Source organism: Lepisosteus platostomus, chromosome 7 (genome assembly GCF_059453375.1).
Source record: "Lepisosteus platostomus isolate fLepPlt1 chromosome 7, fLepPlt1.hap1, whole genome shotgun sequence".
NCBI classification, from domain to species: domain Eukaryota; kingdom Metazoa; phylum Chordata; class Actinopteri; order Semionotiformes; family Lepisosteidae; genus Lepisosteus; species Lepisosteus platostomus.
The window spans coordinates 21,540,198-21,562,144 of NC_142617.1; the positions used below are offsets into that span (position 1 = coordinate 21,540,198).

General features: G+C 36.6%; 1 protein-coding gene across 10 annotated transcripts in view; it reads left to right on the forward strand.

Moving 5' to 3' along the window:
• robo2 (roundabout, axon guidance receptor, homolog 2 (Drosophila)) overlaps positions 1-21,947 on the forward strand; it is a 623,900-nt gene that overhangs the window by 594,271 nt on the left and 7,682 nt on the right. For 5 of the 10 annotated variants that reach the window (XM_088639711.1, XM_088639706.1, XM_088639705.1 and 2 more), the window contains 5 exons: positions 9,991-10,173; positions 13,021-13,185; positions 15,656-15,925; positions 20,008-20,169; positions 20,495-20,755. In XM_088639711.1, the coding sequence (XP_088495837.1) occupies positions 9,991-10,173; positions 13,021-13,185; positions 15,656-15,925; positions 20,008-20,169; positions 20,495-20,514 (800 nt within the window). In that variant the 3' untranslated portion in view covers positions 20,515-20,755. Of the gene's footprint in view, positions 1-9,990; positions 10,174-13,020; positions 13,186-15,655; positions 15,926-20,007; positions 20,170-20,494; positions 20,756-21,947 lie in introns of those variants that run through there. The other 5 variants (XM_088639712.1, XM_088639713.1, XM_088639714.1 and 2 more) reach the window with 3 other exon arrangements.

Here is a 21,947-nt window from a genome sequence, read left to right on the forward strand (position 1 = left end):
CTCCTCAGTTGTTCTGTCAGGAGATTTTTAATTATTTTATTATTCAAGGGCATGCCACAATCTGATTGACTTGATTGTTTTTACAGAAATCAGTTTTGTCGGTTGCAAATGTTTATTGGGAAAAAAAAGAATCTGAATTTAATTCTGCATTAGGATCCTAAGTAATTATTTTCAGTAACATACATAGAAAGTACAGTAGTGCAGATCCCAAACTCTCTATGTGTAAAGATGTGTATTCTGTCTTCATGTAAGACAAAAGTTTTATTCCATGCAGTTTAAACAAAATTTGTTTTATATGTATATGTTTTTCAAATATTCTTGGGAGCCTAAATCTCAAAATCAGAGCCGATAGAGAATCAAAGGAAGATTTTAAAATTTGCTATCCCAAAATCTGAAATCAATTAACCTGAGATTAAGAATTCACCTTCACGTGCAACTCCATATCATTATTACTTTTTGCATTTGTCTTACTGTTAGTTATGGTAGATTTAATGCAAAAAGACGTATTTAATGTCTAAAATGTGACAAGTAAAGAAGGCAGAGGTTGGAGCTGCATCAGCATGCCTTGGCTATGCAAGAAGAACAAAGAACATAATGTTTCAGCTACTGAGCCTCCTTCAGGTGTGAGGTGGAGAGAAAAGCTGCAGGAACATAAAACACTAAAGAAAGAGCAAGTGAGAATGGCCACAGCAGGTGAGAATGTGTATCCAAACAAATAGAAATTTGAGGGATGCATTTCTATAAATGTGTGAAAAGCTCAGATTTGTAATGAATGGGGAGTTTTTTTAATAAGAAATTAGTCTATCATCAAAAGCTGGTGGAAGATGTGATTCTAGTTTCAGAATAATCCTTGATTTCTGAAGTCTTTCTGGAATAAAAGTCCTTGAAGCATTTTAAAATAAAGAAAGCTCAGTGTATAGGGTTTTGAAACATTGTGTTTTGTTTTCTAATTTCAGCATGGGATTAACCTCTACTTCTTTCTTCTCATATCTTTCCTAGAAGAGAAAATCTACAGCACATTGCCCCTTACAATCCTAATTGAACATTGTTTTAAAAAAATTATAGTTCAGATGACAAAGCCATATAATTTTCCATATCATTTTAAATACACTATACTTGCAGCTGAAGAACTCAAACTCAATTTCATGTTTGTTGTTTTCTTTAAATTTATAAATGAGATCCAGAAATCCTTAAAGGCTATTTACAAAGTGCCTTTCAGATTTTGTACTGCTCATTTTTGTAGAGATCTGACTTTTGAAGCTATTACATGGTCTGTTTTTATTCAACTGGCAGTTAACATGCGTGACTCAAAAGACTGGAAATGTATAGTAGTGATTAGGTTCTGCTTGCTTTTGTGCCCATAAAAAGACAGCAATTAGTAAGTTCACATTCTTAGGCACAAGGTTTAATGGATATAGGAGACGCAGGCTCATCAACTAGAATGATTTTAGCAGAAAATTATATGCAAATGAAGAGCCGAGTGATCATAAATTAATTTTAGTGGCATAGATGTTATTGTCTAGCAGTAATATTCCAGTTTATCTGCTAGCTTAATGGCATAGTAGTGAAGGGCTTGGCGACCAAAGATGAATTTAAAAAAGATATTGTATCACTTCTAAGGCATGTGAAATCTAGTTGTTTATATACACAATCACTTAGGACATATATTAGTTTACAGACACTATTTTAAATATGTCTAGCTTTTGTCATGCCCGGGGAAGGCAGGGCTTACAGCATCAGTCTCCATGGTAACCAGATGTGTTCACAAAGTGTCAAACACCTCCTGGTGCTGTGAGAACTCGCTCGGGGCTTCTGGACCAGCCACCTGTCCCCACTTAATGGGTAATTATTTCATTAGCTCCAGGTTTCTTAAACCTTGGTCTGCCACAGGCAGGTGCCCCGCCATTGAGCTTACTATGAAGTTAAGGAGGTACTCTTAACACAACAAGCTTGTCAGATCAAGAAATATTCTGCCTTACTCAGTTTGTCTGCCCAATCCTGAGACGGGACCCCACTGCAAGCCTAATTCTCATCTACCCCCTATTCTTTACTCCTGCTCAGCAACCCACAAGACCAGTGGCACTGTGCAACTGCTCAGTTCTCCTGTCCTGCTTGGCTTCACAGCTCCACTGCCTTGCTCTATTCTGCTTAGCTGCACTGTGCCTTCTCGGTCCTTTCAGCCTGGCCACACAGAGGATTCTCTGCTTTGTCCATTCTCTGTCTGTCTTCATCTGTCTGCATAATGCATCCCTCAGCTCTAACCTCTCACCACTCTGCTTGCCTTTACTGGGATAAAGCAAGTGGATTCCTCAGCCTGTCCTACAGATGCAGCTCTTTCCAGTTCATCACTAGGTAGTTCAAGTAGGTAGCTACGTCAGCATGTTTAGGCTGCAGAGGAACAAGTAAAGGTTTATTCCATGCTGAAAAGAAAAGAAACAACACACCAGAAGAAGGCTCCACAGTTGAAATGTTGTGTTTCTTTTCTTCTCTTTTCAGCATGGAATAAGCCTTTACTTGTTGCATCACTGCATTATAACAGCTTTGATAGAAGTCCTAGCAGAAAATAGAGCACATGCAAACACACTTCATGGCGCAACAGTGCTATGAAGATGATGCAAGGTATCCATAAAAAATTATTACTATAAGTCCATGATGAAAAACAATAATTTTATTAAAACAGTATTTATTAAGGATTAATTAAATGTGTAGACATTGTATATAATCATTTAGGTTGTTTTATAAAAATGAGAATGGGGATTTTTTTGATTATATAATATTTTACTTTGATTGCATAATGTTTAAATTCTGAATTTTTCCTGCAAGTATTTAAAAAGGTCCCCTGAAAAATGTACACCAATGTCATGTAACAAAAGAAAAGCAAAGCTATAGTGGGAATTTTTGCAGACTGTTTTACAGTCTATTTTGTTTATACATAGTTATGATCCAAATTAGATTTTTAAAAAATGTTTCTTTGTGTTTCTACAAAACCTACACCTTCCTTCTGATTTATATTTTAGACTTAACAGTTCTGAAGTGTTTTTAATGTATTTCAATAGATCATATGTGCGTTACACATTTAATTTTGGGTGAAGGAAAGTAGATGAAAGAGGTCACATAATTTACTGTCATTCGGAACATTATAACATTGTTCTAGCACTTGTGTATCTGTTAACCTAATGCCTCCAAAGAAGTAAATCAGGGTATAAAAGCTTACTAAATTGAAGAATTGACTGTACATTGTAGAAGCTGAAGTTTCTAATTAAAACTGTGTCACTGGACAGCAATTAGAAATAATATCTGACTGAACAGCTGAGTGGCATCTGATTAGATGGGTACGAGTCCACTGGAGCATCATCACCTTCACTGATTCCACTGACTCCTGCCTGTCCTGTGACAGCAAGGCCTCTGTCTATTCTTTTCCAGAATAGAAGACTTCACAAAACAAACATTTCTAAGACACTTTTCTCCTGTATGGGTTGCTCTATCACCCAAAAGAGCTGAACAATTATCATTTAAGGACAATGTTTTCTCTCAAAAAGGCCTTGGTACCAAGTACAGTTCAGACCTTATTAATGTGAAGTACGTCATTAGCTGAATGGGACCTGGGTTTGTTTTGCAGGTACTGATGGGCTTTTGTGTCAGCAGGGTCTCTTCAGCATACTATATAACACCTGCTGTCTGCAAGCTTGACATTTATCAGAAAGATCTGCCTCATTTCTGTACCTAACCTATGACCTTGATATTTTTTATATCACTACATATACTACAGTGAGAAAAATAATCACATAAAAATAATCATGGTGTACAAATTATAAACAGCTTTATTTTTCAGACTCTTAGCAATCAACAATATTTTTTAATCAAACTGCCTTTATTGTGGCTCAACTAGAAAAGGTGCTTGCTTTAAACACAAGTACGTTTTATGATCCATATGTTGCTAATTTCATGCCTCACGCTGACTATCTGTGATTTGCCATGTGATAGTAAGTTATAGCTGAAATTAGTTGTTGGGACATACCAGGCACCTGCTAGGTTGTAGGGGCGTCAGTGAGAGACTTGCTGCTGGTCCATTCAGTGCTAGTTCTCCTATCAAACACTGTGGACACCTGTATGTTGGATGGTTCTGCAGTGGGGCAAGTACACTTGTCTCATTTTCTGCCGAAAGGATTAGGATCTATCACCAGGGAGCCAAGCATTAAAACAGCTGGAATTTCCAAATTAGGAGGTTTGTGATTAAAACAAATCATCAATTCCAAATTTCTAAAAAAAAAAATGAGAGGGTGGGAACCGCTGTATGTTTCCTTTAAAGCATGCTTTTGAGCTGTCAATCTCTTTTCATACTGTAAACCCCAGGTGCTGGTCACAATGATGAGAGTTAGCATAATTTGACAGCACTGCAGGTTCAATAATGGCTTTTGTGTAGCAAACCAGTTGTGCACTTAAGCAAGTGGTAGTTGGCAAATTAATTAAAAACTAAACTTTGAACTTTGAAATGTCTGGACTACAGGGCTCAGCCTGCACTCAATTTAAGTGCCTTGACTAGTTTAACAGAACAGGGGGTTCTTATCTTAGACAATTTAATGAGTATTTTCTAAGTCCAGACCTCCAGAATATGTTTTCTTCAGTAATACATAATGCTGCAGGTAGTATTGTAAAAAAGAGAATACACCAGTGTGTTATCAGACTCTACAGGAAGAAGCACTGAAAAATAATATCCCCGGGTGTTATTACAGAAAATAGAGAATGTATACTGTACATTGCTGGGAATTAAAATTGACATAAAGAGAATAAAAGCAAATGATCACTTTTTAGTGAAATACAAAAAACACTAGAAATACTTTCCATTGAAGTGGGAGATCAAAGACAGTGCAGATATTTCTAGCCCCATACAGTGCTTCCAGTTTTAAGGGATAATAACACTGAAGGTTGGAGGTATGTGGTTCTTTGAGGCTTGGGAATTAGTATGATTTACAAGCTTAAGGACATCTGATGTCTCCAGTGGGTCTCTGCAGCATATCATATTTGACACTCGGCAACAGAAAGTAAAAAGTTTACAGCATATATGTTTCATTGTTCTTCCTTTCAGCCATGTAACTTCAGTCGTGCCCTTTTTTCCTTTTGTTCTTTCTTGAGTTAATTCTCCTAGATCCAAGCCCTTATCTTGCTTGATAACTTTTGTTGTTTAATGTCAATACCTGCTGCTTTTCTGCAGAGCCCCCAGCTGTAATGACAGGCTTGCCCTCATTATCCTCATGTCTCAAAGGTTGTCTGTAACCTTATATCCTCCCCATTGGCCTTTTGGCTTCGGTTCAGGCTCTGTCCAGCCTGGAAGTAGCAGATCGATTGAAGAAGTCACAACTTTCAGACACACACTTGGCAAACAAAGTGAAGCGGTGCCGGCCTTTGTTCCCTCTCTGTCTCCCTCCATCATGTCTACTTCTGTCTCCCAGTCAGTTTTGTATTCTGGTGTTTTGGAGGCTGCCAAGTAGCACAACAATCTGAGAAATGTCACTGTTTAACAGCTAATGTGTGTGTTTTGGCTGGATTGTTATGGCATTCTTTTAAGCTGGTTTATATTCAGAAGAAAATTAAGTAAAACACCATGTTTAGAGAACTATTTTACACATTCAGCCCATGCATTCAGCTGGGTGGAGTGGTGGCACTGTGGCTAAGGATCTGTGCTTGTAGCTGGAAAGTTGTCGGTTCAAATCCCGTGTCCTGTAGGAGTAGAAATCTTACTTTGTTGGGCCCCTGGGCAAGGCCCTTAACCCCAGCTGCTCCAGGGGCACCATATAAATGGCTGACCCTGCACTCTGACCCCAAGCTTTTCTCTGCCTGCCTGTGTGTCTCATGGAGAGCAAGCTGGGGTATGTGAAAAGACAGATTCCTAATGCAAAAAATTGTATGTGGCTAATTAAGTGATTTCTTAAATGTAAATATTCCTTCTTAGAACCCCTCGTAATTTTAGGCATTTCCAATGTTAAGCATCCATCAGATACTATACAACATACTATAACATGGCTTCCTGAGTTATCCTTTTAAGGAGGACAGACATTCCAGAGGATTTGCAATAATCCCTTTTATATTGCTGGTGAATTTTTATTTCAATTGTTTGAAAAGTGTTTTTTTTTTCTTGTATGTGAAGTCAAACACTGACTTTAATGAACAAAATCATTTCCTTCTTTTCAAACAACTAGGACCTTTGTGAAATTTTCTTTACATGAAATACTAGTTCCATCTCATACAGTTGACCCTACAGGAATTAGAATTTTGAAAGTAATACAGGATTTTTAATATGGACAATTTAAAGTAGGCTTTTCTTTTCTAAAGTAGGTTTGCTTTCAGAGAAAAATGAACTTGCATTAAAGATACTTTATTAGTGAAAATTGTGTTGTAATCGAATTATGCACTTTACTGTAGGAAGGCAGGAAATCCAACAGGAAGAATACATTTTCCTTCTCCTTACTGTAAAAAAATTAAAATATTAGGTACTCATCTATAATAATTTTTTTCCTTGTCATCATTATTGTTCCAGACATTCAGATTATGTACAATATTCCATTATAAATATATAGAAAAAAAAACTTCCAGCTCTTTGGTAGATACTTTTGCCTCCATCATTGATCAGACCTCAAGGTTATTAAAGGGAAACCAATGACAGTGAAGTTAGGATTGCATTTTAAGATTATGGAACAAGTAATAGGTTTATTCTATGCCAAAAAGAGAAGAAAGAAAACACAAAGTTTCGGCAGCTGAGCCTTCTTCAGGTGTCACCTATGCAGCCCATGCATGCTTGTGGGTAATTTTAAATTATAGGTGAATGACAAATTAATTATGACAATTTAAGGAATCATGGGTGAATGACACTTGCTCATCCTGAAAGGACAAAATGCATCATATGACATAACCCTGCTCTTGTTTTCACAAATGCAACTAATTATACAGCTGCTTGGAAAACATAATAATTAATAATAATAATTGCTTACACTTATATAGCGCTTTTCTGGACACTCCACTCAAAGCGCTTTACAGGTAATGGGGACTCCCCTCCACCACCACCAATGTGCAGCATCCACCTGGATGATAGTCATAGTGCACCAGAACGCTCACCACACATCAGCTATCAGTGGGGAGGAGAGCAGAGTAATGAAGCCAATTCATAGAAAACATAATTGATCAATTAAGAAAACAAGTGACAGCAATGTAGTAATGGTCTGTATACAGTACATATTGTTACTAGATGAACTGCAGAACTATTGTATTGTACAGTATGTTACACACTGAAATCAATGTTTACTTAGGATACAGTTTGTTTATTTTTTTTAAATAGGACATTTATTTAAATAGGACAAGTATTGCACAATCAAGTGGTCTCAAATATCCTCTAAATTAAACCATAATATTTTTCACTGTAGTAAAACTATTTTCTAAAAAGCCAAATGAATTAGATTTTCCTGAATGCAATAAAAAAATACCCACACAGCACAACATGTCAATTTCACAGCATGAGAAAAAGGTATATCATAAGAAACTAGACAACCTCAGTTTCACAACAACGGATTTCCATCACAAATACAGCAAAGCAATCTTTTATTATAAGAACATACAGTATATCTAGTGATGTTGTTCAGAGATATTGCAATTTTTCCATATTGTCCAGCAAAATATAACCACAAAAGCAAAACTTGACACAATATATTGTAGCGCATACAGGTTATTTTCAGAACAAAGGACGAGTGGAGACGCGATTAACAAACCAAGCGCTAGCTTTATTCATTTACAACCACAAAAACCAAACACAGGATATACACGCACATGAGGAGACTGACTGAACACATACACATCTTGAGGGTGGTAATTACTTAACAACACGCTATATTCTTATAAGACTACACAGGGCACTAGAATTACTAGGACATTATTTGGTAGCTCCAGTATGAGAGTAATGAAATGCTAATGAATAATGAAAAGCTATGGGGTCTTGAGGCTATTTTCAAACTGCCCGCCTATGAAAAAGCTGATCTGATAGGTAAAGATACTGTAGTGTCATTCAGAGATTTGTGACCATGCAGAGGGGGGTTTATAGGGCATTCTGAGCAATTACCAGGGTTTATCTGCTTTTCTTTGTTTCTCAGCTTTCAGTCAATATGATCAATCAGGTTGTTATCCGCTGGTTATCAGTTCTCACCTGAAGACTAGACTGGAGCTATTTTTTACAGTCTAAAGGCCATACAGAGCCGTTCCAGCACTGCCTATAGGCTAGTAATAATAAATATATTTTTGGTTTATTTTATTTTTTAGGCATGCAAAAAAAACATTCCAGGTTCATAAAAAAATATGCAGAACTTTTTTTTTATATTTGCCCAATATTTCTCAAATTTTATCCCATGTAGTAGACATACAGGGAAAATACTACGAGATTTTCAGGCTGCTACACATGCCACATCTTGAAAAAATGATCTTTGAAGACAGAAGATGAAATGTTTCTTTTGTTTTTCTTCTTTTTTTTTTCTTCTAGTGAGTGGTCACAGTCATATATAAAAAATCTGGTGATTCAGGCAAAGCAATCCCTGAACCCAGAACCAGGCCTGTACTGTCTATACTTCCAAAGATTTTACAAAATATTTAAGGGTCCATCATTCCAGGTGGAAATTGCCTCTGGAGAGCTGTGAAAGTCATTTGGGTATCCTAACAGCCAAGTAAAGATATCTAATATAATATTAATAGTTTTTCTATAAGCCCTCGAAATATTAACAATATTTAGAACCAAGTTATAGTATATATTCATTACTGTTGTAAAATTTGTACTATATCGTTACTTTATCTGTAATTAGGTTTCCAAGACATTAATCTTATGTCAGTGTACAGTAGTAGCGCATGTGGAGAACAGGCAATCCTAAGTAAATAGTATACAGTATGTATATTATGCGGCATATCTTAATTCTGTGATGCTGTATATCCAACTAAAACTAGAAAGATCAAAAAGTTGTGCACACTGCTAATATAAATCAAGGTTTGTAAATATAGTAAATCAAGGTTCTGGCTTTTGCAGATGCTGGTAAGAACACTGTGTTTGGGACCTTAGACCAGCCTCTGTGTGACTAGTTACAGTATTTCCTCAGTCCAATGCCCAATGATAAAGTTCAATTCTGAAATTTGTTAATGTTTTTATATGAATTGAATTTTATATAAGGTTTGTTTAGTCCACCTAGACATTTTAACAGTTTATCTTAGTTGATGTATTCAAAAAAATAATTCATCATTCCTCACTGAAACATTTGCACAAATTACATGATTAAAAAGTGCAGTGCTGAACATTTAGCACGATGACAGAAAATGTCAAAGCCTCAGAGAATCAGTAACCTTCAGTAAAGATAAGTTTAATCCCAATTAATTACACAGCATGCAAGTATCACCAGTAATTAGAAGATTTAAAATAATTACCATACTTAAAATGAGACAGCCAGATGCTTTTAATCACTGAAGTTATTTAACAACCAATTAAATACCTTTTTAAAGTATTGCTTGAGTTCAGTCCAACAGGGAAATTGATAAAGCAGATGACTTGAATGACCACAAGTATGGATTTGCAAGTCTAGAAGTACTTGCTACTGTATGTTTCTAGAAAACAGTACAATTTGTTAAGGACATGAGAGGCATCAAACAACCAGGTTGCATATGAAAATCCTTGCAATGTTTCATTAACAATGCTTACAGAGAAAAGTGAATAGAGGCCAAACTTATTTACTTGTAGGAGTCCCAAGTTTATACTCATAATGCACTGTATGTTTTCTTCAGGATAAGAGTTAAGAACACCATCTACTTTTCTATAGCAAACTGTAATCTTTTTCTGGGGAAACAGCTACTGTAACTTATCCTATTTACCTCATTGTCATTATTTCAGTAACTCCTAAAATCCTTATTTTTTACAGAGAAATGCTGAGTTTCAAATGCCTATGGCTTACTGGACCCCCTGCATTTTATTTTTAGGTTCAATGATTAATGGCTGGGGTTCCGCTTCAGACGAGGAGCGAAACTTCTCTAGTCATAGATCTAGTGTAGGTAGCTCCTCTGACGACTCCATTTTTACCAACGGCAGTTTTGCCCAGGCGCTGGTGGCAGCAGCCGGCAAAGCAGGCTACAGGTTTGATGGGACAAGCCTCACCAAGAAAGGTCTGTAAACCTATGACTGAAGCACATCTCTCGCTGCTCTCAACACTCCAGCTCTATTCTCTCATGGACCTGAAGCTTCGGCTATGGCTACCACTCTGCTACCAATCATGCATGGCTCCTAGCTTGGAGGTGCTCTCCAGATCTTCCAATCGCACTTGACTTCAGCTTCGCCCATCTTTTCACTTTCAAGGAGGGAGTGAACGCCATCCTTCAGAATCTGGAGAATTCTCTTAAGATGGAATTCTGGCTTTTATCACTAAGCTTCCTGCCCCCTTCCTCAAATTTAAACACATTATTGCACTTTGTTTTTTTTTCTGATTTTCCTTTATAAATAACTGTCAATTGCATTCAATGTCATTAATGTTATAACAGGTATCTTCTTCCTCAGACTGCTCTATCATTTGAGACATTTTCTGTATGTGGGAATCGGGGCCTTCATTGTTTTCTGCTGTAAAAATAACAAACTGCTTTTTTGTGTTTGAACTCTGTACAGTATCTGTCAAATGTCAAAGTTATGGATGATGGTATGGAGTAATTCCAATAAGGTTTATGATACACAGAATACTCAAAACCAGCAGCTACTGTATATCACCCTGCAACTCACAAGCGTCACCCACTGAAGTTAAGCTGGTGTGAGCCTGGCCAGTGCCTAGATAGGAGACCTTCTGGGAAAACTAAGGTTGCTGCTGGAAGAGTAGTTAGTGGGACCCTTAGGAAGCACTCACCTTGTGGTCTGTGTAAATCCTAATGCCCCAGTATAGTGATGGGGACACAATACTATAAAAAAGGCTCTGTCCTTCTGATGAGACATAAAACCGAGGCCCTGACTCTTTGTGGTCATTAAAACTCACAGGGCATATTTCAAAAAGTTAACCCCGATGTCCTAGCCAAATTTGACCCCTGGCCTATATCAGTCATTGCCTTTCTAATAATCCCCATCCATCAATTGGCTTCATTACATTGTTCTCCTCCCCACTAATTGCTGATCTGTGGAGAGTGTACTGGTACACTTTGGCTGCCGTCGCATCATTCAGGTGGGTGCTTCACATTTCTAGAAGTAGATGGAAGCCCCCAATGGCCTGTAAAGTGCTTTGAGTGGAGTGTCCAGAAAAGTGCTATGTAAGGAATTATTAATAACAATGGTAATAATTACATTTTATTATTTGTAGTAGTAATGATACAAATTTTAAAACACTACAGAGCTAAACTGCAGGGAAAGAAATATTTACATAATTTGGTGCTTTATTTTCTCATATACTGTATTATTATTATGTATTTTAAAAGAAAGCTATATACTGTAGATAATACATTTCAGAGTTTTAATAGCATACCCTGTAGTCACTAAGAATTTTGGGAATGGATCAATATTATAACCAATGTTTGCTTTCAGTCTTTCACAACATTAAAGATGACAGGGATAGCATGATGGCACAGTGGTTAGCAATTGCGGAGCAATTCCTGGGGTGCTATCTGTGTGGAGTTTGTAAGTTTTCCCTCTGTTTGCATGGGTCTCATCTGGGAGTTCTGGTTTCGTTCCAGTCTATAGACATACTGTAAGGTAAATTAGCTTCTGGGAAATTTGGCCCTAGTGTGTGTGTGTGTTTGCGTCTCTGTGTACCCTTGCGCTGGTTGCTTACCCATGAACCAGTTCCCCATGACCCTGTATTGGTTAGAAAATGGATGGATGGATGAATGAATGGATAAAGAGGACAGAACCTTCTAGAATTCAAATTTTGATTATAATGCATTACATAGATTCTTAAAAACTACTGTATAAAGTTTTTAGCAGAACATTTAACATTTAACATCTAGCAGAACATTTAAACTAGACTTATGTCAAGATTTCTTGGTGTTTGCATAATCTTTAAAAACAGTTACTGAAATATAGATGTATGATTTCACAGAACATTTTTATAGAAAGTATTTTGATTCTAACAAATTATTTTTATTACATCAAACATGTAGCTTTGCCATCAGCGTTTCATTTCTCTGGTAATCCTTAGGACAAAATAATGCCGATAGCCCCTAATTTAACTTATTTTAAGGCTGATTTAACAGGTGAAAGACATATCAGTCAACGAAGAACAGAAATCCACATGTACTTGTTAGTGATATTAATTTAATATCTAACCATAATAATGCCAATATAATGGTTGATTTACTTAAATTAGATTAACTTAAAACTGTAGAAAAACATAAAGTTAACCTTTAAAACATGTAAAATGAAAAATGTAGCAATTAACCAGTAAAATAAGTCCACAAATATGTGATTGTGATCCAAAATTTAGTGTTAACCTCATGATATCCATATCATGCATAGTGTACATTTCATTGCAACATTGAAAACAATATTGATTCTTAGTTTTTTGTCTAACTAAATACAGATTTACTGGGTGTTAAGTAGTTCCAATTCTATCACTATGATCACTTGCCTTTGTGGAGTTTTATTCTCATTATTTTTTTAACAATTATGTTTAACAGGCCTTTGATAAAATAGAGGTTTGGTCCTGATGAAGGTACTTTGAGGAAGAAATCTTAACCTTATACTGTACAGTGTGTCTTAATGTAATAAAAATATATGTTTATGGAACATTTAATAAAATGTAAAGGTGAAAATATTGTGTATATTTCTTTTGTACTTTGCACCTTGTAAATATGTTTTGGATGTGTGTGTATTTCACCTTATATTCAATGGAAAAAGTAATTTGCTGGTGTGGTGTAAAGAAATAAACATAATGGTTGTCTTTTTAAACTACTTTATGAAGCATTATTTTTTTTCAGAATTGTTTTAAAATGTATGAATCCAAACCTGATGGAAATATTTTTCATGTTGTTTTGTTTTTTTAGGAAAAGGCTATCCTCAAAGGCCTCGACCTGGAAGTCCATTCTCCACAGACAGTAATACAAGTGCAGCATATAACCAGAGCCAAAAGTCCAGGCCCATGAAAAAACACAAGGCTGGCAGGCTGGAGCCAGCCCCAGCACCTCATCGCAGAGAGGGCATCACAGACGGTGAGTGTGAGGATGTCTGTGACTGGACAGAATGCCAACTGAATTGTACACTTGCAGTATGAAATTAAACAACAGTCGATAGCTACAAAGTGTTTAAAGCCATTTAAGAAAATAGTCCATCAACAATTATTATAGTATTATTATAGCATAGTATTATTATAGTATAAGTATTATTATACTATAATAAGTACAAATATTATACTTTAAATATTTGAATGAACCCTAATGTCCTCTAAATCTTGTTGAGAAGAACTTCGTTTTTACATCAAACATTATATACTGTACCATTTTGTTTACAAATTTACCAATTAAATAATACAATGAGTATTTTCTGCATTTATTGTGTCCCAGGATGGCACAATGGTTTGGTGGTTAGGATTACTGCATCACAGTTCTAGTAGTCCTAGGTTCCTAGGTTCATCAGTGTTGAGTATATACAGTATGTTCTCCCTAGGTTTTGGATAGGTTTTTGCTGAGTGCTCTAGTATCCTTGTTCCTCCTAAACACGTACTGGTTTTTGATTTGCTACTCTAGGTTGCCTCCCCAACATTCATTATCATGAGGAAGACATCTGGTCTCCTCACCTCATTACACAATCATGAACAGAATGGACAAAGTGTTGCCTCTTTTTCTACACTGTGTGCTCTGGCAGTCAAACTGTATGGGCAGACTGATGCCCTGAGTGAATTAGGAACTGCAAAGAAAGAAGTTAGCAACAATAGTTTAGTTCCTATAGAATTTAAGACCAATAGGCATTGCCAGTGAGTATTCCCTAACAGTAAACCAGGCAGTAAAGGTGGTCTCAATGATGACTGTATTTGTGGGTGACCTTGAAATAACCATCTGTTCACTGATCAAGTAAACAATAGAAAAAATAAAACAATCCTTATTACAGTCCATCTACTGCAGCTGACACTGTTGTTGTGATATGTTTTCTTTATCAAGCATGGATAAATGGTGAAATGGCTGCATAATCAAATTGGTTTCATCTGTGTTAGAAGTCACAGGGTCACATTCTATGATGTGTTGGGTTCCTTCAGAAATGCTTTTTGGAAAATAACCATATCACCTGAAATTATTTGAAAATCTTGAAAAGAAAGTAAATGTATTTAATATTCAAGTAAAGGTTTTATATAATCGTTTTATTGAAAAATAATTAAGACGTCAGAACTACAAGAAGTGAAGGTAATAATCCTGTTATCTGAATGCCCCATCATTTGTAAAGCTCCTTCACAGAAGGCTATTTATATTTATATAGTTACTGTATAAATCAGTCTTCATGTGTAGTTTTATATGCCATCTGTATCAAGAACAATAGTGTGCACAAATGTGAGTGTCATAGCATAGGAAGTACAAAAGTGTGTTGCTACTGAGGCCTTTTTGTGTGGATTACTTAGTAGCAGTGTTGCTATAGTATTATATCTTCTCATGGAATAGGATCAGTATCTGAGAAGAAGGGCACACCCAGACAGAATACTGTACAGAAGCAGTATATGATATGAAAATACATTGGTTTTCAAATGGTATCCATTTATTTCAGTGACATTTCCCTTTTTTTCAAAAGTGCTTCACGAATTATTTTTGTTTTGATTTCTTTAAAGTATTTCATTAAACAACATATTTTATCATGTAAATGTGCAATCCAAAATTAGAGTGGTGCTCTTCCTCCCAGCCCAAGACACAAGGCATCCAATTAATCTTCCAAACCTGCTTCAGCTGGGTCCAGTGACAAAGATAATTTGTGGTAAACTATATTTATAACACCCCAAACAGTGAAACTAAGCTAATGGTTCATTCCAAATGTATTTTTTTAAATTAATACAGTGGTTTATAAACTTCTAAATAAACGTAGTTGCTTTCCTCATTAATTAGTTGTGAAAATGCATGTTTAGCATGCAACTGGAGTTTGTCTCAATGGAGCTGTCCTGTTTGAAAAACAGCAGGGCTACCAGGTTTACTTAGCAGGGCTACTTTAGATTAATATATTTTGCCATAAAATGTGGTCAGTGTGGTGTCTGCTGTAGCATAGAGAAGGCAAGTGATGTTAAAACATACATTTTTTTAATGTGTACATTAAAAAATTGTACATTCTCAGTCGTGTTTATGATGTTATGTTGAAACACTATGTTTCATTTGTTACTGAAACATAAAAAGAGGATTTCTTGCTCTTGATGTGTAGTGGCATCCTTGTGTTCAGAATGAAGTTGTTTTATCAATTAACTTTGTCGATGCTTTTCAGATCACATAATTAAAATCTTTTTCAGTAACTGAAAGAAATAGGTCAGGAAAATTGTAACATTTATTTCAATATATGGATAGCAAGCAAAGTCGTAAGCTAAAAATAATGTTTGTTTTTTTTTAGGAATATTTATACTTTTTTATATTTTGATGGATGCTTTTCCTTTCTAGGGTTTATAATGTTGAAACAGTGCACTACTTTCCAGGAGCTCAGTTGTGTCTTTCCTTGCAGACCTCCCTCCCCCTCCAGACCCACCGCCATGCCAGGGCTCTAGGGCTCAGCTCGGTGCAGGACAGCGAGCTGGGGGCATGGCCAACTCTGGAGAGAGGAAGGCCAGCTCCTTGGAACGACAGCAGGTCTCCAGCCTGGAGGAAAAGAAGAGCTCCCTGGAGAGGCAGACTAGGACATCTCTAGAAAGACAGCAACAAGCCCAGGATCGTGTGGGCTCTATGGAGCGCAATGATGATGTCAGGAGACACCACAAACAAGCACTTGGATCAGGTAGGTTAAATGAAATGGAAACAAACTCATCAAGTTCTGCTTTACTTTGAGTTTAGCATTATAAGTGGTTATGGCTGTCTTGAAAAGTTCTGATTAGTGACATGATACAATTGGGATCCATTGCCAAGCCATGAAAGAAAGTAAACTCAGTGACTCAGCAAGCAGATGTCACTATCAAGATGTCACAATGAACTCAACTTGGAATTCCTTTTAGTAAAAATCAGGTTGTTATGCATCTCTGAAGGATTATAAATGGTAACTAAAAACCTAACCTAAAATTTAAAACCTAAAAATCTAAAAACCCCAGTAAAATTTTCAATAGAATCTGAGGTGGTCAGGTATGAGCCTCTTACAAACTTTTAAAAGTAAAAAACAACATTTTTGACAATTGTCTCTGGCTACTTGAAAATCCCACTCAAAGAAGGTTTTAGTGTATGAGGTCAGCTGTACCATCATCTCCAGCTCTCCTTTGTCAAAGCCTCACTACAAAGTAGTTGCAGTAAGCTAAAACATTCTGAAAATATTGAATTACTTTAAAACAATCCATATACAGTAGGTGTACCTGGTACCCCTGTCACACATAACAATATATATCATTGAGAAAAGAGCCAAGGATAATGATTTGAAGATTAGAGATGAAAGAGATTGTCGGGAAGCCTTCATCCAGCAGTAGATGGAAAAGGCCTGATGGTGATGCGGAATATATTTAGAAACATGTTCTTATTGCCTTTTCATAATTCATAATATTGTAGGTTTAAATTAGCCTTTGTTGTTTTTCAGATATTGTAATTGGGTAACAGGGCTTATTTTTAATGTTGAGTTAATCCCCATGCAACCCATACTGTACCTTTAAGCTCAGACTTAACTCTGTTTAGAAGATTATGTGCTCAGTATTCTTTATTCTTTCCTATGCTATGGAAATATGAAATTCTCCATGAAAGGAAATGCTGACTGCAGTCAAATGCTTCACAGACATGCCGTTATCTCATGTCTCATGTTTTGCTTCAAATGCTTTAAATAAACGGGAGATAAATGAAAAAGATTTTCTCATCTATGGTCCTTCAAAAATCAGCATTCTTCATGCTTTCAAAATCCCTCTTGCCAAGCTTCTGGTATTGTTCAGTGTGAGGGCTGCCATATAACAATGGCCCAGTTTCAAGTGAAGTCACAGCATTTCCTGAAAAAGTTCAAGAAAGTGTTGCTCAATGGCAAAATAAACATCCCTGCAGAAAGACAGTGTAAGTCTCATTTATATGTAAATTGCAAAGACAAAGCCGTTTATGGACACAACATTTTACATAGAAAAAAAATAGTTTAGAGTAACTAACCAAGGAAAAGAAGGGGTACTACAGTTACCAACAGTATGCTGGTTTTGAAGCTAATTATCTCAAATAAAACACATTTTGCCTTTTCCATTCTATATAGTACAATTAGAACACAGTAAAATATTCAGTAAAGATTTCTTAGATTCTAGGTCCTCAGCAGTTTTCTGTCATTGTGAAATTGAACCTATGTTTTTTGTTTTTAATTAGTACTGTAAATTCAGAAATATACTATCAACAGATATACAGTATACTGTATATATACTCCCCCAGAATATACATGAGTGGGATAGGACAGCACATCAAAAATATCATTCAGGGACAAGAAGCTATGTGAATCAATGGTCTAGGAATCTAAATGAGTAAAACATATAAGATAAGACCACTTTACAATTTCTTGAATTAGGAATTTGTCTTTTTCACATACCCCAGCTTGCTCTCCATGAGACACATAGGCACACAGACAGGGAGAGAGAAGCTTGGGGTCACAGCACAGAGTCAGACATTTATATGGTGCCCCTGAAGCAGCTGGGGTGAAGGGCCTTACTCAGGGACCCAACAGAGTAGGATCCCTCTGCCAGTTGCAGGATGTGAACCAGAAACCTTCCAGCCACAGGCACAGATCCTTAGCCACAGTGCCACCACTCCATCCTATTTAGGCCAGGTAGATCTTGCTTTGTTTACTTAATAGAATTATTCAAACAAACAACAGCAATAATGGAAACAAAGAATGATTGTGTTATAGTTAATTTAGCTTTTCAGGTGTTTTATAAATTCCACATAAAAGATGAATTCTAACATTTCAGACATTAGTCATTCAAGGTAACACTTCTACCTGCATTAAGAACTGGGTAATGGAATTCCCCTGTTCAATCTTTCCATCCAACAGGCACCTTCAGAATCAACCTTATAATACAAAACAGAGGTCAAATGTGGAAAATTTGGAGACGTGCATAAAGTACAAGAGGCATGTCTTTACACCAAGGGTTGTGGGAGTCTGGAACAAACTACCCAGCTCTAGTTTTAAGGCTCACATACTTGCTTTTCATTTTTAAACTTCTTACTGTATGTTCTTACAATTAAACAAAAATGCTAAATAGATCTTCTTCTTCTTCTTCTTCTTCTTCTTCTTTTTCACAGCCTTAGTCCCAGACTGTCCTGGGGTCAGCTGCTTTGGTTGCTCTTCTCCACTTGTCTCTGTCAAGCACATCTTCCTCACTCACTTCACATACCTCCATATCTTTTCTCACACAATCTATCCATCTCTTTCTAGGCCTGCCTCTTCTTCTGTTACCTTCCACCTCAAATTCCATTACCCTCTTTGTTACTTCCTCAACGTCCCTCCTCATGATATGTCCATACCACCGTAACCTCGCCTCTCGCATCTTCTCAACCACATCAACCACCCTACATCGTCTACGGATTTCTTCATTTCTGATCTTATCCTTCATTGAAATCTGTAGAATCCATCTCAACATCCTCATTTCAGTTCTTCTCATCAAGTTCTCTTCCCTCTTTCCAACTGCCAAGTATTCAGCTCCATATAGTAGTACGGGTCTAATCACAGTCTTGTACATTTTGCACTTTAACTTTCTAGGAATTTTCCTGTCACAGATTATTCCAGTTATTTCTCTCCACTTGTTCCATCCAGCTTTCACTCTTTGTTTTACTGCCTCCAGTGTTTCTCCTCCCTCAGGAAGGGCATCCAACGTAAAACCATCTTGCCAAAACCATGGTTGCAAAGAACACAAATGCTAAACAGATATAAATGACATATACATGTACATGTAATACTAATCTGTTTTGGTTTCCATGTAACCTCTCCAAATGTAAAAACAAGAGCATAACCTCTGTAGTTAGCCAAATAGAGATTCATTTTGATGGCGAATTCATCAGGGAGAAATTTCAGCAGGTCACTTTTTTTGACCTGCATGAGGATTTAGCCAGGATTTCTTGTATTTTCCACTGGCTTTTGTCTATAGTGCAGCTCTGGGTATGTCTGTTCACTTTGCATCACACTGGTGTCGTCAATTGGCTCTGGCGTCTTGCAGATGGCATCAGTAGAGGCTGTCTGCCAACACACGCTCCTACCAGGCCAGTGTACTGTTCTTGCCAGCATTTGCAGGCAACACACGATGTTCTTGGACAGTAAATAGGGACGAAGGGAGTGTTTCCAAAGGTGCCAAGTACTGCAGTGCTTAGCTTGTTAAAAGTCAAACCAAGCTTGTATTTGGAGGCTAAAATGAAATCTATCACATGATAAACCACATATATATTTAATTATTAGACATATTATTATTTTTCACTTACTGGCCAAAATAATAAGAATCCCCAGTGGAAAAGCCTGGGCCTCTATGAGGGAATAACACAGTTTTGAAACATTTGCAACTTTATTCCATCATAATTTTCTAGGAGAATTATCAGTGAATGTCATGATGACAATGGGCAGGTGAATGACTTCTGTCTCATGTCCATGGCCAACCACTCATTGTCTGCCACGAAAAGAGTCTGTTTTGTTTCACTGAGGGTACTGATAGATTGGTCAGTGAATGCAGTGAAACCTATTTCAAAAGATCTTATCTTTACATGCTAAGTAACATCTCTTTATTAGAGTGAATCACTATATTCTTGCACTAAAAGCTTTACAAGCTAATTGTCTGGGAAAACCCTCACAGCTCATTATAACGCATCATACAATTAGACAAATCTACATTTCTAAAAGAATCAGTGCTGATGTGAACTGCTTTGATTCTGCTGCAGAAGAGGCACTGGTTCCATACAGCAAACCCAACTTCCCATCTCCTGGAGGACACAGCTCCTCGGGAACTGCTTCTTCCAAAGGGTCCACAGGGCCGAGGAAAGGTGATGTCACACGAGGGTACATGGGGACGAATGGCCAAGGACAGTACTCTGGAGAATTATGTAAGTGTGTAAGCACAGTCATAAAACATACAGTACTCCTTCACGACATCTTTTGCACATAAAAACAAATCTGCTTTTTATTGAACAGTCATGTACTTTATTTTTAGTTGTTTTAGTTAAAAAACAATTTAATTGAACTATTTTACTGTGTTAAACTGTATTAAAAATATTCCATCACATACTGTTAAATTGATTTCTTTTCATGTTTATGAAAGCAAAGTCTTGGTACAGTAAAACCTCAATATTCTCAAATTCTATATTTGCAATTTTGCCTGTTCGCGCAAACGTTTTAGTGATCCCTTTTTCCAAATTTGCCTATTTGCAGGCTGCACAGTAGGAGAGTAAATGCAGCATTTTCATCTCATGGATCTTCTTCATCTGACCTGCAGAAGTCTCTTTAATTTGGGTACAGCTTGGTTATCAAAGGGTTAACATGTTTATGCAACAGTTCATCATGGTTTATGGTTTAGTTATTCAGTTTCCTTCAGGAATGCATTAGATGTGCATTGTGTATAGACCTGTTATCAAAGTAATTCCTGTATGTGACTCAGTGTTGTGCTGCAAAATAAAAGAAATGATAGAAATACCCCTTATGGTCCCCTACGCTATCACCGTCTCAGTTCTTGTGTGTCTTGTGGAAAACAATTAAAAAATAAATTAAAAAGAAAAAAGATTAAGACAAATTGCAGGACAGTGAGTTCTTTGAGTGGGTAAGGAGTAAGTACACTTAAATTATTTCCTTGTCTGTTATCACTGTGCTGTAATAATCTTTTTACAGTAGTGTTGCATTAATAATAGTAATAAGAGCAATATGTAAAAAGTACAGTATACAAAATGCACTTTACTAAGTAAAAAAAACTCTTAATGCTGGTCATTTTGAAGAACTTAACATTCTGCTTGCATTAATGAACTCCTTTATACAGAGATAAAATGAAAGGAACCAACAACTAAAGCCTGCATCATTTGGAAAACTGACATGCATAAATATTGTAGTAATTCTGTTTTGATGTCAAGGAGTAATTGTTTGTCCAACTACCCATCCTATCCTCAGAAAATACTCTGGAGTACACTAAAACCAGGAAGATTAGTAGATGAGATTTAATCATCTAATATATTTTAATGCAAAACAACACTCAGAAGAAAAAAAAAGTCAGTCTGAAACTTGATCAAGTTTTTTAGAATGTCTTTTCGTTTGTTCTGTTATTCCATAACTCATGAGGCAAAATTGTTATTTCTGTATGTAGTCACTAGTAACAGCAGAATAAATGGTACATTCTTAAATTTAAATCCTTAAAAAAACATCCATATACATTACATGAAGTAGATTTTAAAAATATAGACTTTCACAATAAAAAATGAAATAATATTAATTCCTTACATTTATATAGCGCTCTTCTGGACATTCCACTCAAAGTGTTTTACAGGTAATGGGGACTCCCCTCCACCACCAATGTGCAGCATCCACCTGAATGATGCGACAGCAGACATAGTGTGCCAGTACGCTCACCACACATCAGCTATCAGTGGGGAGGAGAATCCCATCATAGATGGGGACTATTAGGAGGGCATGATTTGTAAAGGCCAATGGGAAATTTGGCCAGGACACCGGGGTAGCACCCCTTCTCTTTTTGAGAAACACCCTGGGATTTTTAATGACCACAGAGAGTCAGGACCTCGGTTTTACATCTCATCCGAAGGACGGCGCCTTTTTACAGTATAGTGTCCCCGTCACTATACTGGGGCATTAGGATTCACACAGACCTCAGCACCCCCTGCTG